At 37.1% G+C, this 17,788-nt stretch overlaps 1 protein-coding gene across 1 annotated transcript in view; it reads right to left on the reverse strand.

The window, feature by feature from the left end:
• Positions 1-245: 245 nt before the first annotated feature.
• aacs (acetoacetyl-CoA synthetase) overlaps positions 246-17,788 on the reverse strand; it is a 44,360-nt gene continuing 26,817 nt past the window's right edge. The window contains exons 11-18 of the mRNA XM_067407732.1: positions 15,476-15,540; positions 12,467-12,589; positions 8,209-8,322; positions 7,825-7,950; positions 5,025-5,094; positions 4,797-4,855; positions 3,144-3,346; positions 246-3,038 (exon numbers count right to left, since the gene is read on the reverse strand). Coding sequence (XP_067263833.1) covers positions 2,901-3,038; positions 3,144-3,346; positions 4,797-4,855; positions 5,025-5,094; positions 7,825-7,950; positions 8,209-8,322; positions 12,467-12,589; positions 15,476-15,540 — 898 coding nt within the window. The 3' untranslated portion in view covers positions 246-2,900. The remainder of the gene's footprint in view (positions 3,039-3,143; positions 3,347-4,796; positions 4,856-5,024; positions 5,095-7,824; positions 7,951-8,208; positions 8,323-12,466; positions 12,590-15,475; positions 15,541-17,788) is intronic.

Genomic DNA, 17,788 nt, shown 5'->3' on the forward strand with positions numbered 1-17,788 from the left:
AGTCCGATCCATGGAGGCTCCACGTCGCAGCTTACAGGACTTAAAGAATCTGCTGTTAACATCTTGGTGCCAGATACCACAGCACACCTTCAGGGGTCTAGAGGAGTCCATGCCTCGATGGGTCAGAGCTGTTTTGGCAGCAAAAGTGGGGCCATATATAATAATAATATTTCATATATATGTATATATAAAATCATCTGAAGATGAATAAAATCACAGCAAGCCACAATAAATTTTTAGTGGTTTAATTAGGACTACAGTAAGCATCTATACATGAAATGCATGTATGCTGCTAGTGGACACAACTGTAGCGGTACAGTATATAGGCATAATATATTCAAAACAAATATATTCTCAACCATATTAGTAATCATTGTTCACATTCAGCAATGTACAGTAATATTATTTCAAAGCAGGAATATTACATTAGCCACCGAGAAGAGAGCACCTTTTATTTACTAGTAGTACACCAAATATATTTAATGTAATACAATATTAAGAACCTAAGCAAAAAAATATTTCCAGTATTTCCACTTTCATGTATCAAAAAGGAAACAACAACACTGTAATACAATGGAATAGATTTCCACGGAATGTTCATGAAATTGCTGAGAGTATGGAAAAAATAATTAAATGTTGTGGGACAAAAATGTGATAACCTACAGCAAAATCCACAGTGACTATCAATAAATAAAGATTTCGTAGCTTTCCTTATGTCCGCAGTCCCAAACCAGGCCAGTTCTGTCAGCAAAACTGAGCAGATATGGGGCATATGGTGGCACAAGGGTGGGCATGAGGTGAAACAGATTCGTCTCTGCTTGTCTGAAGCGGAAATAAGGACTGATTTAATTCAAGCGATCTGCACAACTGCTTGCCATCTGCACCACTATACCCAACGATTTCAATTTGAAAGGAAATGAGCCTTTTAAAAGAGCCAGTCCACCCTTTTGAGTTTTATTAGGTCTAGCCACACACTACAGCTATCTCATAAAAAAAAAAAGCTTTGTTTCAGTCTGTAGTGCACAGTTTCTTTTAGGAAACCAAGTAGGGTTCCTCACTGAGGTCAAATGGAATTACTCACAGGTTAAATGTAGCGAACCCAGATTACATTACCTGAACTAAACAGACCCATGTTTAAAAGAAAATGTCTCCCACCTCCAAAAAAAGAAAAAATGTACATCAATACTAGCCTGTAAGGCTTCTCTGCTGAAATAACATTACTAACACAAAAATTATTTCAAAATTATTCAAATGCAGCACATTTTCTGGCTTTTGTTGCGAGCGGTTGCAGCATATCCTCCCTCAATGTCACCAAAAAGTATTTTCTGGATGGTGGCTTGTTAAAGCCTGCTTCTGTGAAATGTGTTGATAAATGTCTCTGCGATATGCTGCAAAGCAGGTATAAATGCATCATCATCACATGTCAAAAAGCTTGATTCGGATCCAACATAAATCAATATTTTCTATTTTTTGTTGTGTTCTTTTGTTTATATCCCACACATCTGGGCTGCCCAGAATTCTTCCCTTTACTCCTAATGCAAACATTATATAACCTTATGATCTAATAATGCAATCTTATAAGATTATATCTGGATATCATGTCATTAAAACATTCTTGCTAGCTTTCAAAACCTCAAACACCAAACAAACGCAGCTTTTTCATATGTATGCAGTGTTCTGATGATAAATGTATTAGGATGAAACGTGATGGAGGGATCTCTCATGGGCGATGCCTACAGCGACAGTCCCTAGATGTGTAGATGAAGAAACAGATTGTTGTTGCGGATGACAAAGATAAAGCTATATACCAGAGAATGGCTCAAAGAATGAAGATGAGCTTCAGTTGTTGATGAAAACTTTTCACAACTTGATATAAGGCATACCAGAAGAGAGACCAAATAGTGTCATTGTGAACGGGGCATCTATCGTAGCGCACAACATGCAGCTGCATATACAGAATCAAATATATACAGTATATATGTAAAAATATACGGAACTCTTTTTGGCCAGAGAGCTACATCAGCTTCAATTCAAATCTACACTCAGTAGACAACAGAGTGTAGTTCTGGGCAGTATTATATACTATACAAATACAGCAGATGTGATGAATCCCTATTTACTGATAGGATATTAAAAAAAATACAAATATAGTCTAGTTTCGAGACAGGAAGTCAGGCTTTGGGGGGAGAATAAAAAAAAAGTTGAATTGACTTTATTACGGCAACATCTTGTAATTAAGGTACCAACCTGGGCACATGCTTTGCCTGATAAAGTTAGAGGTTCCAGCAAAAAATTGGTTTGACCCAAGAAGTCGGTTTTCCTAGAGGAGAAATGGCTTATCCTTAAATCCACAACATTCAGTAACAGATCAATACATTTGGCTCATACAGATATATGAGCATAAATAGTGTCATTTTAAAGCCTCAAAACATACATGGCCAGATTTTCCTACAGCTTCGTTAAGGTTAAAGTGACACTGTATCAAAATACAAGAGGTAAAATATGGGACTGACATATCTTGAACAATTAAGATAACAGATTTGGGAATTGTTTGCGAGTTCGGTACATCTCTTGGGAATAACGCATGGTGGACGCAATTACAGAAGCAGATAAAATGTCCCTTTAAGATCCAAGTTGGAATTTCATAAAATGGCATTCTCAACTTTCTACCCGAGAGGAACCCGGTTACACTTTTGAAGACGTGTGGTGTGTTCAGAATCCATCAGTTCCAATGGGTAGCCGAGTTTGAGCAGGTGCCACAACGTGCAGAAAAGCTTCGATGTTCGAAAGCTCTATAAATTCCTCCAGATTTTCCAACAGTGTCCAGAGAATCTGAACCCTTCAAAGGGGGCCCAGAAGCGCTGGACCTTCAGGAGTTCAGATGTACCTCATACACTTGATCAGAAGTTTTGGAGTTCAGGCAGGTTCTTGTAGAGGTCCAAGGAGTCTGGGTTTGAGAAGGCCCCTCGCTGAGTGACGTCTTTACCTGCGATCACCTGCTTTACTGCGACTTCGACCTTCTTTCCGCTGATAGTGTACTGCAGGCATAGGAAATGTGAAGTCAATCAGGTGGAATAATGCAGAAAATAAAGCAGAAAAAGGACAAGTGAATGAATGGCTACAAAAAGAGCAAATGTGCTCACCGGGATGTCTTTGGTTTCCAGTATCATTGCTGGTACGTGTCGGGCAGAGAGAGCTATTCTGATAGCGCTGCGGATCTTCCCCACTAGCTCTTGACTGAAGGTCTTATTGGGTCCCATCTTCAGAAACAGAATAACCCTTTCCTCTCCGTCACTGTTGTACTGAGGGACACAAAGACTGTCGGACACTTCCTCGAATGCTTCCACTGGAAAAAGAGAGAACATAATAATGGTCTTAAAATCTTACTATGATGTTATTACATTCCAAATAATTAATAAATAAATCAGTTCTTCTTGAAAGTGTGTGAACCCCTTGCAGAATCTGTGAAAATGTGAATAATTTTAACAAAATAAGAGGGATCATACAATATGTGTTATTTTTTATTTAGTACTGTCCTGAGTAAGATATTTTGCATAAACGTTATTTACATATAGTCCACAAGACAAAAAAATAGCAAGGGACTCATGAACAACCATCACAAAACATAAAAACAGTCATGGATCATCCAGGTAACCACACGCAGTATTAAGAATCAAGGGTTCATAAACTTTTGAATTGGGTCATATTTATAAATTTAGCAATTTTTTGGTCTTGTGGACTTTTTGTAAACATAGTTTATGTAAAATATCTTACTCAGAACAGTACTAAATTAAAAAAAATTACATGCATTTTGTATGATCCCTCTTATTTTGTTAAAATTATTCAAATTTTCACAAATTCTGCAAGTGGTTCACAAATTTTCAAGCAGTACTGTATATGCCATAATTAGTTTCATGTTATGGCCGATAATCGATAAAATTTCGTTAAAATATATTAAAAATAAATCACTGAAAACTAAAATAAATTGTTGAAAATGCTACAAGTGAATCTGGCATCACAACAATATAATGTACAGTATGAAATATACATATTTATTTTGAGATTTGTTAAAGTTTTATTAAACTCTTGTATTAACTTTAAGCGAGCATTTGAGGACGGCAAAGGTAATGAAAATATAAAAATAGTGAAATGAGTATGCAAAATTAAATATTTAATATCGACCAATATGCATCTGACATTGACCAATTTACAAAAACATTAATATACACTACCATTCAAAAGTTTTTTTAAAGAAATTATTTTTATTTAGCAAGAACGCATTAAATCAAAAATGACACTAAAGATTTTTAAATTGTTACAATTTATTTCCATTTCAAATAAATACTGTTTTTATAAATAGTTGATATTTATCATAGAAAAAAAATGTGCCAAATGAACATATTATAATAATTATTGAACTATCATGTGACACTGAAGACTGGATTAATGGCTGCTGAAAAATCTGCTTTTATATCACATATATAAATTACAATTGAAAATACAAAACAGATATTTTAAATTGTAATAATATTTCACAATATTACCGTTTTACTTACATTTTTTTCAAACAAATGCAGCTTTGATAAGCATAAGACTCCTTTCAAAAGGGACTGCATTATATATTAACCATTATGGTACCAATATATCTTCTATTTTGAAAAAGGGTTTGGTGGATGTCAAGATTCTTCATCTACAATAATCTACTGTAGTTAAAACCACTTGTGAATTTAGTCTGATCCAAACCAGCTCAGATTAGTCTCCTCATTTCAGGAAAAAGTGTGAAATTTATTCCTCACCAATGTTATAAATCTCCGAGCTCCCAAACCGAACACCATTAGGATTTAAAGTTCCATCACTGAAAATACAAACAGAAAAATAGAGCTTTTTAGTATATCATGTAGGAGCATAACTAATCTCGGACTATCACCATACAATAACACAGCAATATTATAAGCATCTTAGCAGAAACTAAAGAAGACTATCAAAATCTGCAATACAACAAAGCAGAACAAAGCGAAAGTTACCTTCTTCCCAGCATGACGACTCCTCCCGTTTTTGGATTTATCTTACAGTAATCGCCATGGGCCCAGACTCCTGAATGAGGAGGAACAGACACAAATAAACACAGAGAAGGATGAACAAACAGTTACAGAAAGAAGCATCAACATTGTATCGAAGCAGAGATGTCTGAATGCTGGCGGCCTGAAAATGCTAATTAAGCTGAACTGCCCTGATTGGCCTTTTCCAACTGACAGCAATAAGGCTTCAAGTAGATTTTCCTTGTGCTAACAAAGGCTGGCAGGTTCTTTTTTCCCCCCTTTCGCCCTCAGAAATCATTTAATCAATACAGCGAAAAAAAGCTGCAGCCTCTTCTGAACAAACTGAAGTGGCACGTTTGTTTCTTAAATCAAAGGGACGACTTGTTTGTTTTCTAAAATCAGAAAATGCACTTCCCTGTGACCACTTCTCAACTTAAGAGCTTGGAAGGGAGGTAGCAGAGGGCCTCTGTAGGCAATGACTGCTTGAAGCAATGCATTCTGGAATTAAAGCTGCAAGCAGCGATGAAAGGGCCCTCGCACCCGGGCTAACCGCCACCCGTTGGCATAAGGAAAACAGTGAACAGTGGGTGACATGGATGCAAGCGAGTAAATACAGGAGAAATATAGCCAAGTCATTTCAAAGTGCCACACTTCCTGCTGCCAACAGGTGGCACTTTGACCGTAACCGAATATTGCCATGTAGATTTCCTCAGGCCAGGACTATTATCAAACATGTGAAGTTTGGAGCAGATCGGACATTGTATGCCTGAGATACTAGAACTTCCTGTTTCTTGGCTTTAATCGCATACATTAGCAATCTGCCAAGTGTTTCATGATTTAATATATTTCTAGTATGTTTGGTACATCATGGCATATTAAAATGTTTTTCTGAGAGTGAACTGATGTGTAAAGCATACCATTTCCTGTTGCCAGCAGGTGGCGCTATGACTAACTGAATATTGTCATATAGATGTCTTTAGGCCAGGACTCTTATCACTCATGTGAAGTTTGGAGCAGAGCGGACATTGTATGCTTGAGTTACAACAGCTTCATCATTCAAGACGAAACATCAGAATTTGTCATGCCGCCACGGACACGCCCCTCAGCGAAAACTCAAGATCTTTGCAATTAAATGTCACAAAGGCCTTAAGATTAGACTGACCATATATGATGTTGTTATTATTAAATGTCTTTGAGGAGTTAATCACAGTGTAAAATATGTCATTTCCTGTTGCTTGCAGGTGGCGCTATGACTGTAACTGAATATTGTCATATAGATGTCTTCAGGCCAGGACTCTAATAAAACTTGTGAAGTTTGGGGCAGATCAGACATCGTATGTCTGAGTTACAACAACTTCCTGTTTCATGGCGAAACATCGAACTTTGGCAGGCCGCTACGGCCACACCCTTCAGCGAAAAGATCTAGATCTTTTCTAGATCTAGATCTTTTCTAGATCTAGATCTTCGCAATTTAATGTCTCAAAGGCCTTTAAATTAGACTGACCAAATATGATGTTGATCTGATTAAAGCTCTAGGAGGAGTTCGTTAAAGTACAACGTCTGGAAATGGCAAAAACTGCACAAATTTTGCAAAGAAAATTCAAAATATCTGACTTCCTGTTGGTTTTCAGATTTTTTTGTAGGTATTGGACTGTTAGATGTGTGTACCAAATTTCATACCTGTACGTGAAACGTAGTGTCAGGGGCACTTCGTCGAAATTTTTTAGGTGGTGATATCGAGCCATTTTGCCACACTTAATTCTGAAACTCATCTCAGATGTACATTTTCACTACTTCTGACGCATCTGCAAAGTTTCATGAGTTTTCGAGTATGTTTCGGCCCATCAGAAACATCAGGCTTTGTCAGGTCACCACGGACACGCCCTTCAACGAAAACTCAAGATCTTTGCAATTTAACATCTCAAAAGCCTTAAGATTAGACTGGCCATATATGATGTGCTTCTGGTTTAATCTCTATGAGGAGTTAATCACAGTGTAAAACATGTAATTTCCTGTTGCCCACAGGTGGCGCTATGACTGTAACTGTATATTGTCATATAGATGTCTTCAGGCCAGGACTCCAATAAAACATGTGAAGTTTGGGGCAGATCAGACATTGTATGCCCGAGTTACAACATCTTCCTGTTTCATGGCGAAACATCGAACTTTGCCAGGTTGCCACGGACACGCCCTTCAGCGAAAACTCTAGATCTTCGCAATTTAACGTCTCAAAGGCCTTTAGATTAGACTGACCAAATATGATGTTGATCTGATTAAAGCTCTAGGAGGAGTTCGTTAAAGTACAACATGTGGAAATGGCAAAAACTGCCAAAATTTTGTAGAAAAAAATTCAAAATATCTCATTTCCTGTTGGGTTTACAAACTTTGCACCCAGGGGCTTTTTTTGTAGGTATTTGGCTGTTACATCTGTCTACCGAATTTCGTAACTGTACGTGAAACGTAGCACGAAGGGCGCTTAATTTAAATTTTGTAGGTGGTGCTATCAAGCCATTTTGCCACACCTAATTCTGAAACCCATATCAGACGTAAATTTTCACCACTTCTGACGCGTGTGCAAAGTTTCATGAGTTTTTGAAAACGCTTAGGCCCTCAAAAATGCGATTCATTTGGAGAAGAAGAATAATTGGCTGAGCAATTCCAATAGGGTCCTCACACCATCGGTGCTCGGGCCCTAATGATGCCTATGATGCCTTTATATGCTGTCGATGGAGGTTGCTCACTAGGTTTCAAAACAGATATAGAGTGATGTCACGTAAAAGATTACCTGGGAAGGTGGAAAAGTAGGCTTTGTGGTATTTGTTGCCATTCTCGTCGTTCCAGAAATGAGTGGGCTGGCACGGGATGGGCTTCAAACACACCAGCTCGCCGCTCTCTCCCCAAACGGGCTTACCTTGAAAAACACATCAAACATAACAAGGTTATTGAAGCTACAAAGGCAGTGTTTTTAGTTTTTACCATGATTAAGTAGTAATGTTAGGCAAAACACAAAGTACAGTAGGTAAACCTCCTAAATGGTGTTTAATGGTGGTAAAAAAAAATAATATACACAAATATATCTTATTTAATAATGTAGTTAATTTGCATTCTTGTAGGTGACACTGTAAATATATAAGATCTCCATGTCTTGAGCACAAAAGCTATATCTCACCTTCACAGCTCCAAGCCTCCACAGCCATGCCCAGATTTCGGGCCTGAATTTCTCCTCTGTAAACTGGCACCGTCATGTTCTGACCCATGAAGCATGAAATAATGTCTGTTCCACCTAAGGAAACACTAAAGATGTTAATATACAGTTTTTAAAGATGGTCAAAATGTTCAAGGCAAGAAAATCTCAAAGGTTTGGTGAGAAATTCAAAGACCGAGAGAGATCCTCCATGTTCCACAATATAGGAAAGACATTCCTATAGCAAAGGGAACTGATGGAATGTTTTCATTAATGCAACCTTGCTGGCATAGTTTTCCGGTAGCTTTGTTCTCCTGCATTCATTTATATAGATCACAGTTCCTATACTGCAGCCCTTTCTTTATTGATCTGTTTGTCAGACATGAACAAAAGGAACAAGCTAAACAAAGGTGCTCAAATATCTGTTTGGTCCAACAAACACAGGGCTTTCTTCAGGAATGAAACTGGTCCACATGATACTAAAAAGCTTGTTGTGTATCCTCAGCGTGCCTTAAAGGATTAGTTCACTTTCAAATTAAATTTCCCTGATAATTTACTCATCCCCATGTCATCCAAGATGTTCATGTCTTTCTTTCTTCGGTTAAAAAGAAATTAAGATTTTTGATTATTCTCCTTATAGTGGACTTCAATGGCCTCCAAACGGTTTAAGGTCAAAATTACAGTTTCAGTGCAGCTTCAAAGCGTTCTACACAATCCCAGATGAGGAATAAGGGTCTTATCTAGAGAAACCATCACTCCTTTACTAAAATAAATAAATAAATAAATTTTATTCATTTTAACCATAAATGCTCATCTTGAACTAGCTCTCTTCTTCTTCTTCTCTATTTGAATTCCAGCAGTGTAGACGCTGCTAAGTGTATTACTGCCCTCCTCAGGTCAAAGTTTGAACTAAATTGTCATATACAATATGCTAGTGAAAGTATATAACAATTAGTTCAAACTTTGACCTGAGGAGGGCAGAAATACACTTAACAGTGCCTACACTGCTGGAATTCAAATAGAGAAGAAGAAGAGAGTTAGTTCAAGATGAGCATTTATGGTTAAAACGTATATAGTTTTAATTTTTTTTTTTTTAGAAAATGAGCGATGGTTTCTCTAGATAAGACCCTTATTCCTCGTCTGGGATCATGTAGAACGCTTTGAAGCTGCACTGAAACTAATTTTGACCTTCAACTGTTTGAAGTCCACTATATGGAGAAAAATCCTGGAATGTTTTCATAAAAAAAAAAAAAAAAAAAATTAATTTCTTTTTGAACTGAAGAGAGAAGGACATGGACATCTTGGATGACATGGGGATGAGTAAATTATCAGGAAATTTTAATTTGAAAGTGAACTAATCATTCAAAGAAACTTTTTGGTAGCCAGCAATAAGCCACCAAAGTATAACAAACTAAAAGTAGCTACATTACAATTTTTTTTCAAAAAGTAGCAGTTTGTGTGTCACATTGTTGACTTAAAGCACCATTAACCAATTAGAAAATCACTCTGGATCACCTGTGATAAGCTAAACTCAAACTTGAAATAAAAAACACTATGGCTTATTGGCAGCCAACCCTAAACATGTTGCTTTTAACTAGCTTTCTCAGCAAGATTCTCCTCAAACTGTTGCTCCTCCATTACCGTAAGTGACCTGAAAGAGAAAACTGGCTGAATACAAACTGACTAAATTAGTGTAAACTGTCATTGTATTCAGTCAGTTTTCTCTTTCGGGTCAACTACTGTCATGGAGGACCAACAGTTCGAGGAGAATCTAATGCACTAATGCACAATATTGTACCCCTTGTGGCAACAACAAGAAATGCAACGGGAACTTGTGTTATTATGAATTGCATCAACACATTTTGAAACTCAGTGGCACACAATCTTATGCTTGTGTAGCTAGAAGCATTTGCAGTCTCATATTTCTGTAGAGAAAGTTCAGTCCTATATTTAATGAGTCACCCCACAAAAACACGTGTGAGCTGTTCAGATGCTCAGTCATTATAATGCCGGCACAGAGAAAGGTGGAGAGAGAGAAAGAGAGAAAAAAAGGACCTGATATTTGATATTGCAAGCCAAAAGAAAAAGCGAGACAATCAATATTTCAAAATAATGAGGTTTCGTGGAGAAAAATGGAGAGGAGATGTCAAACAGACACTTCTGTAGATAAAAATAGGTCTCAGTAATTGACAAATGTAATGACTGTAAAGTCAGATTATAAAAGAGACAGAAAATTGAAGAGAAATAGAAGAGGAAAAAAAGACAGAGAGAAAGGTTGCTGGAACAATACATTTATATTTATTTGTTTATGTGTGTATGTGACAGATGGTGGGTGATATTGGGGGGGTCTATTGGATTCAGGTGATTCTGGGTGGCTGAAAGTGTTAAAGTTTCCTGCCAGCTGCCCCTGTGCACTCAGGAGTCTGGCTGGCACAGGGACAGGAGCGGCAGGAAACAAGCCCTGTCACATATGCTCTGCTTGACATTGGGGTCAAGGTCAAATCTGCCTTAGGTTGGCAGAAGTCACATATCTGAGAGAAGCACCGATTCTGGACAAAGCGAACTGGTTCTCAATATTTCAGTGGGCCAATAGGCTATCTGAGCTCAGGACTGAAGACAAGCATTGTGTATCTGAGCTACTGTTTTCCAGCAGGCATCTTTAGGTAGCCTGACATTTCAAAAACCTCTGGAGTCAAGAAACGTCAGTCAAAGCCTTTTTCTAAAACGTTATGAGGCTCATGTGCTCTGCAAATGTGTCAGAATTCAATGAGATTGCTGTCACGGTATTAAATGTGAGCCAAATGGCAAATCAAAAAGGCTTCATGGCAGACATGCACAAAAATGTCTTCTGAACGCATCAAAATCTCTCTCACTTATTTAAGGTAATTAGTAATTGTCTATAATTTCAGATTTACATATTGGGCATCTTTTAACAAAAAAAATTAAAAGTTTGACTAACCATAAGGCCATTATGGTTACCATGTTTGTAAGATTTTAGAGTCAGACTGGTAACCCGAAAGTTGCGGGTTCGATTCTCAATACTGGCAGGAAATGACTGAGGCCCCCTTGAGCAAGGCAATTAACCCCCAATAGCAAAATAGTGTGCGTGTCCATGGTTTGCAGTGTGTGTGTGTTCACTACTCACTACTCCTAATGTGTGTGCACTAACTTGGATGGGTTAAATGCAGAAGACAAATTCCGAGTATGGGTTACCATACTTGGCCTTCGCATGCCAAGTAGGGCTGGGCGATATATCGCATGCGATTGTCACACGCATTTCGTCAGTAAAGGCGGTTCCCTGATTGCCGCTAAATCGCCATCACCTGCTTTCAGATGGAGCGGCATTTAATAGACAGAGCCTGATAAGGCACGCAATATCACGTTCATTATCGAAGGGGTTTCATCTGCGATATGAATGCGATATTGTGTGGCTTATCAGTTAACTACGGCTCTGTCTATTAAATGCCGCTCCATTTGAAAGCAGGTGATGGTGATTTAGTGGCAATCAGGGAACCGGCTTTACTGACGAAATGCGCGTGACAATCGCATGCGATATATAGCCCAGCCCTAACGTCAAGTATAAGTATCTCGCAACCTCTGTTCAGTGAAGCAGTCATAAAGTCATGTTTTATTGTAAAAGAAAAGGGGCTAATGACCAATCAGCATCAATAAATTAGAAAAGACTAAAATTCTTGCAGTAACAAGCACTGCACACAAGAAGTTAAATAACAAATAGCTCTGAAAGGTTCAATCTGAATAACATGACTGTAGCAGGCTGCCGCTGACCTGCCATGAGAGCAAAGCTCATCTGGTGAAACCGCAGGGAGAAACTGGGCACAGGTGGTGTGTGAGAGAAACATGCTGCGAGACCCCAGTCACAAACACACACTCATGCACACAAAATCAGCAGTCCACCACAGCTGTTAACGCTGATGCTAATTTGTTTCCACAGGGCCCTGCAGGCATGAGATCACACTGCGAAACACACACACACCGCACTATATAGAGGAGCTGGAGCGCTGATGATTGGAGGGAAAGTGAAGAGTAGGTTGATCAGGATAGGACAGGATAGGATAAGATAAGAGGAATGGGGAAGCAAGAAAGAAAGAAAAGGAAAAGAGGAAAAGAGAAGAAACAGAGGAAACGGAAAGGAAAAAGGAAAGGAGGGGAAAAAAGCCAGGTAATTGAAAGAATGAAGGGGAAAATGCAATGCAATGAAAATAGGAAAAGAAAGAAAGCCCACCTGATATGGATCCCAGCAGCACATTGTTCTTAATGCAGCTGTACACATACTCATAGCTCTGAGGCTTCAGTGGAGATCCTGTAGACAGGAGTGTGTGAAGCGTCTGCAGGTTGTGTGTGTTTGCTGCAAATGGACAAAAAAAAAAAAAAAATGTATTAGAGAAAAGATTAATCACAATGTTAACTCAATTTTGCATTCACTGAATTACTACACATTGCAATGCATTAAAAGAAGACCAACAATAATGCTCATTTTTAAATTCAGATCGAGTTCCCTACATTTTTATTCCACAAATACTAACAGTAGTTATACAGAATAACCACAGCATATATTTAAATGCAACCTCATAACATGTTTAATAATATTAAAATTTAAAAAAGCCAAGCGGTCTTTTTTTAATAGGCTCCAATTTCTGAAATTATAAACAGTCCTGAAGTATAAAAGCTCAGCTTAATGTTATTTATTCAGAAGGATTTTATTCTGGAGGCAGATGGGTATGGCTCACAGTGATCAGAATTATAAACCACATTAAACTGTACTGAAATGTATGCAGGCGACATGCCAGGCCACCCGTCTGGGGTCCTGTGTAGAGAGGGTCTCTCTCCCCGGTTATCAGAGCCAGTGCCACACCCCACAGGCTAACAGGTGTCGCTCTGAAATGTCAAGCAGCCAAAGGGAGCAGCAGAAGGCCAGGAAGCACATCTCTGACCCCCGACACACACAGTCCTCAGAACCACACACATGCAAAACAAATAAATCCCCCAAATTCCTCCAACACACCAAGAGCTTTATCTTTAAAGACAACATGAATTGGCATTCAAAAAGCATTTAATTTCTGTAATGTGATGTAGAAAACCAGAATATTTAGCATGATATTTAATTTGACTGTGAAAAGAAAGATATACAGTCATACCAAAATTTACTCAGACACCTTGAACATTTCATTCATTGATACAGTTTATTCACTATAGTTTAAATAAAATAGTAATAAAATATGACAAGGTCTCAAATTTAAACTGTCAGAAAAAATTTATCTTAATTATGTCAGATAACACTTAAGCAAAACATGGTCAGGTCAAAGTGTCTTTAATAATTTTTTATCAGTTTTTACTGGTAGTCCACTGTATGAAGAATTTTTAGGTATAATATGTCACAGTTTATTTTGCTATCCTCACTTGCATAAATTACCTATAGTGTCCTGCACCCACTAGTGAAAATATATCAAAAATATAAAAAATGTCTGAATAATTTTTGGTTTGACTGCAATTTAATTAAATTAATATTAATTTAATGTAATATTTATTTGTTTTGATTTAATATAATTAAATTTATTTTAATTAACAGCACCAGTTATTTAATTAATTGAATATTAATTTAATGTCATATTAATTTAATAAATATGAAATTAGTGTAATATTACATTTAACATTAATATACACATATTAATATGATTGAATATGAAATTTAATTTAACTTACACAGCAACAGTTATGTCTAAGGGGTCAAGGTTTGGCTGGTTAGCATAGGCATAACTGAATCTTTATCCATTAAAGGACATTCTGAAATAGCCTTGAATCCAGATAAAATAGGGTTGATTTTCATTATAAGCTTTCTTTTTTTAAACCCAGCATGGGAAACCACATGTGCTCAAAAAATCTCTTCATCAGAGGAGTTCTCAAAGTGACTCTTTATAAAATAAGACCACTAATTTGATGGCTTTCATGACAGACATGACGGTTAAAATGGTTGGAAACACTCATGTGGTTCAATGTATTGGAACAGCCACAAAAGACCATCTACTCTCCGCCCACTTATCTAACATGTAAGGTAAGCGCGCTAGCCAGATGGGATTTAAACTGTCGGCTGAAGACCCGTTTGGTTTGAAATATGTTAACTTACCAAGCATATGTAAATTGCGCAAGCTTACTTTGTTCATTAGATTGAAAGAACTGAAGAAAAAAAAAAAAAAAAAAAACTTAAAATGTACCCACCCATAGACCCTCCCCTCAAAGAAATCAGGACAGAAGTGAAAGTGGATAAAAGAGACGGATCAAAACACCAGGTGTAAACGGGTATGCATCTCCCTTGTCCACTTGTGATCTGATCAAGCAAAATGCATTAATATCAGGTGGAAACAGGGCCTTAGAGACTGCTGGGAAAGAGACTGCTGGGAACAGCCTTAATTCTGTGCACAAGGCTCACAGACGCACATGGATGGTCAAACACACTTCAAAGTAGGTTTGTTAATGTAAACAGGCAAAAAAAAAAAAAACTGTACATTAGGCCTTGCAGTGTAAATGTAGCTTAATAGATCTGCCATTGCTTATTATATCATAAAAAATTTTCAAACAACATTATTGACTGAAAAGCTTGAAGTAATATTTAAATGAGAAACACTTGATGGCTACATGTAATTTTTTTGGTAATAATAATATAAAACTCTTTAAATATTATATTAATTAATATTGAAATATTGTATAGTAAAAACCATGGGTGACATTAGGACGGGACTTTCAAAGATACTCCTTTGCCCGTGAGAGCGGAAAGACGCATTCAGCGCATGCACAAAAAATGCTCATTTTTTTCTCATTATGGGCCACATGCACCATAAATGCAGCATGCAAAAAGCTCAGTCAGTTTTTACTTTCATTTTCTGTAGTGAATAACTGACTGGCATGTGAGACTTCTTCACCGGCATAACTCTCACGCAAAGTTTTCACATTGTTTGTGTGATTAGATATCTAGCTTGCCTTCATGGTTTAAAATGGAAATATTTTCAATATTGCGATGTGGCATTTTTATTTATCACCAGTTGCTAGCAAAATGATGGACACTGATTCACATATCGTCCACGTAATTTCCCGTGATAAAATTAAGTGAATTATTAAATAAAATAGTAAATAAACAACAAGCAAACAAACTTATTTGCAAGAAAAAAGATGTTTTGTACCTGCAAAAAAAAAAGAAAGAAAAAAAAAAATGGAAAAAAAAAAAAGAGATGCAGCTCACCTGGTTTCAGATTTCTCTCCTCCAACACAGACAGCCATTTCGCTCCAGTCCCAAAAATCGTGATTCTGTCAACAAACAATAAAATAATGGAAAAATACGGATGTTAACAATTGGGTATATATTTTGAATGTATAAAAGGCGAAATGGCCTTCTTACAGCTTGCAAAACAAAACTGCAATTTAGGAGGTACAATAAAAGTGATGATACACAGAGCAACATTTTGAGAAATGTTGCCAGGCAATGTTGCTTGGGCACTTTCCCAGTGAGTATGGGCAACAAATTTTGATCTAAAGTATCCAGATAGAAATTTGTTGCCCATTCTCAATAAGAAAGTGCCCAAACAACATCACTAAGAAACAATGCTCAAAAAATTGCCCTGTGTATCGTCACCTTAAAGGGCAGCATCCTTAAAGAACTTCAGAGATGTGCAGTGTTGAGTAAGGTACTCTAAAAAAGTAATTAATTACTAGCTACTAATTACATATTTAACAGTATAATTAGATTACAGTACTAAATTACTCTCCCTAAAAAGTAATTGCATTACTTAATACTAATTCATTTCTAAGTCCCATATTAACCTCGACCAGCTGAACAATACAAGGATAGACATGAAACTGCTCTTTTAATTCTTTCAAATGAATAACATAAAAGTGCATAAATTGTTCTTGAACTGGACAAAGTATTTAAAGGGAGAAGGTTACCTTAAAAACATACATTTTAACATTAGATGTTACATTTTGATGTTAAATCACTATTGTTTAATATAGAATTGTTCTATAATCTATACAGTATTTAATGCAATTACATCAGAAGTAAGTGTAATTAAATTACAGAAAAAATAAGAATCACTTACTTTACTTTTTCAAGGGAAAAGTAATTAAATTACAGTAATTAATTACTTGGCAATGCATTACACCCAACACCTGATACGTATACCCCTGATTGGGAAATCACTGCACTAGGCCACATCTCAGACAAACACCTAATTTCCACAGCAATCTAGATCTCCCCGCTTTAGAACAAAGAGCGGAACACTTTCAGTGTCAATGAGGTGAAATTGATCTAAATGGCCTGTTGACCTGCAGAGGCCTCGGTCAGCCATCTCTTGATGGAATCACTCACGGTCAGAAATCAGGGATGGAGGTCATGGCAGTGTAATATCTGAAGAGCACAGACAAGCTTAAATGCTGTTAACATGGTTGTGTTAGTGTAATCTACATTTGTCTAGCATACTGTTTCCTTGTGTTTACAGCAGAATGGACTTAGTACTATACAGGTTGTATAATATATGAAACTGTGCATTCCTAAATGCAAATCAGAGCAGACCTGTAACTGCAAAAAAAAAAAAAAATTAGTCTAACCAATGTATGACTTAAAAAAGGAATCTATGTACTCTAGTGTTTATAATGTACAGCTCCAAAAGCTTCTTCAGAATACTGACAACACAAACATGAGACAATTAATAAATAAACTTCACGTCTGCAATTCAACAGCATTATATGAACAAGCACGAGTTGGATTTTTGCTTGGGAGACTTTCTTTGTCTTAAATAACATAAGTTAAACAAAACCTGTACAAATAATGTGCAAACTATCAGAAGCTGCACATAAATGTAATTAAGTATTGTGGGATTACAAATTTGTACTATGTTATATCTAGGTTCCAATGTAATAGTATATGAACTGAAAACTTTATGTACATTGTGTTTTACATTTTGAGGTAAAGATAATGACATTCAAAGGAGATCAAGGCAGGCAGCTCAGGTGTGTGTGACAAACCTTTTGTCTTCATGCACTTCCTGACCATTTGGCAGGACAAGCTCAAGATACATCAGTGCTTTTGTCTCTATGATAATGTAAAGGTATGAGCGATACTGTCAGGCTGATTGGATTAGCACCTATGCATTTGAATGTCACAGTTATGCTGATCAGATCATTGCTGGGAAATGTAGGGAATGGGCTGATTCCTGCACTGCATTTGCATGCTTTGTTTAGACTGTCTCCACCCCTACTCTATGTATCCCTCCCCCCTTGAATGTATTGAACTACCAAGTACACTGCTTTAGTTAGACTTGGATGACTACAGCAACGCACACAGCGCGTTTCTCAATAAAGAGTAACTTCTGCTTGAAAGATATCCCAACGTCTCCTGGTCTCTGCTTCGTCGAGGAAAAAGTTTCCAACAGTATCCATCTAAACTTGTTTGTCATTCTCGGTTTTTCCTCTCTATAGTTTCCAAAAAAAAGAGACATCCCCTGTGTACACAGGTGTCATGACAACGTCCTGCTTGTGTGTGATTGGTGGCAGCTGGCAA

Source organism: Chanodichthys erythropterus, chromosome 13 (assembly GCF_024489055.1).
Source record: "Chanodichthys erythropterus isolate Z2021 chromosome 13, ASM2448905v1, whole genome shotgun sequence".
Lineage (NCBI taxonomy): Eukaryota > Metazoa > Chordata > Actinopteri > Cypriniformes > Xenocyprididae > Chanodichthys > Chanodichthys erythropterus.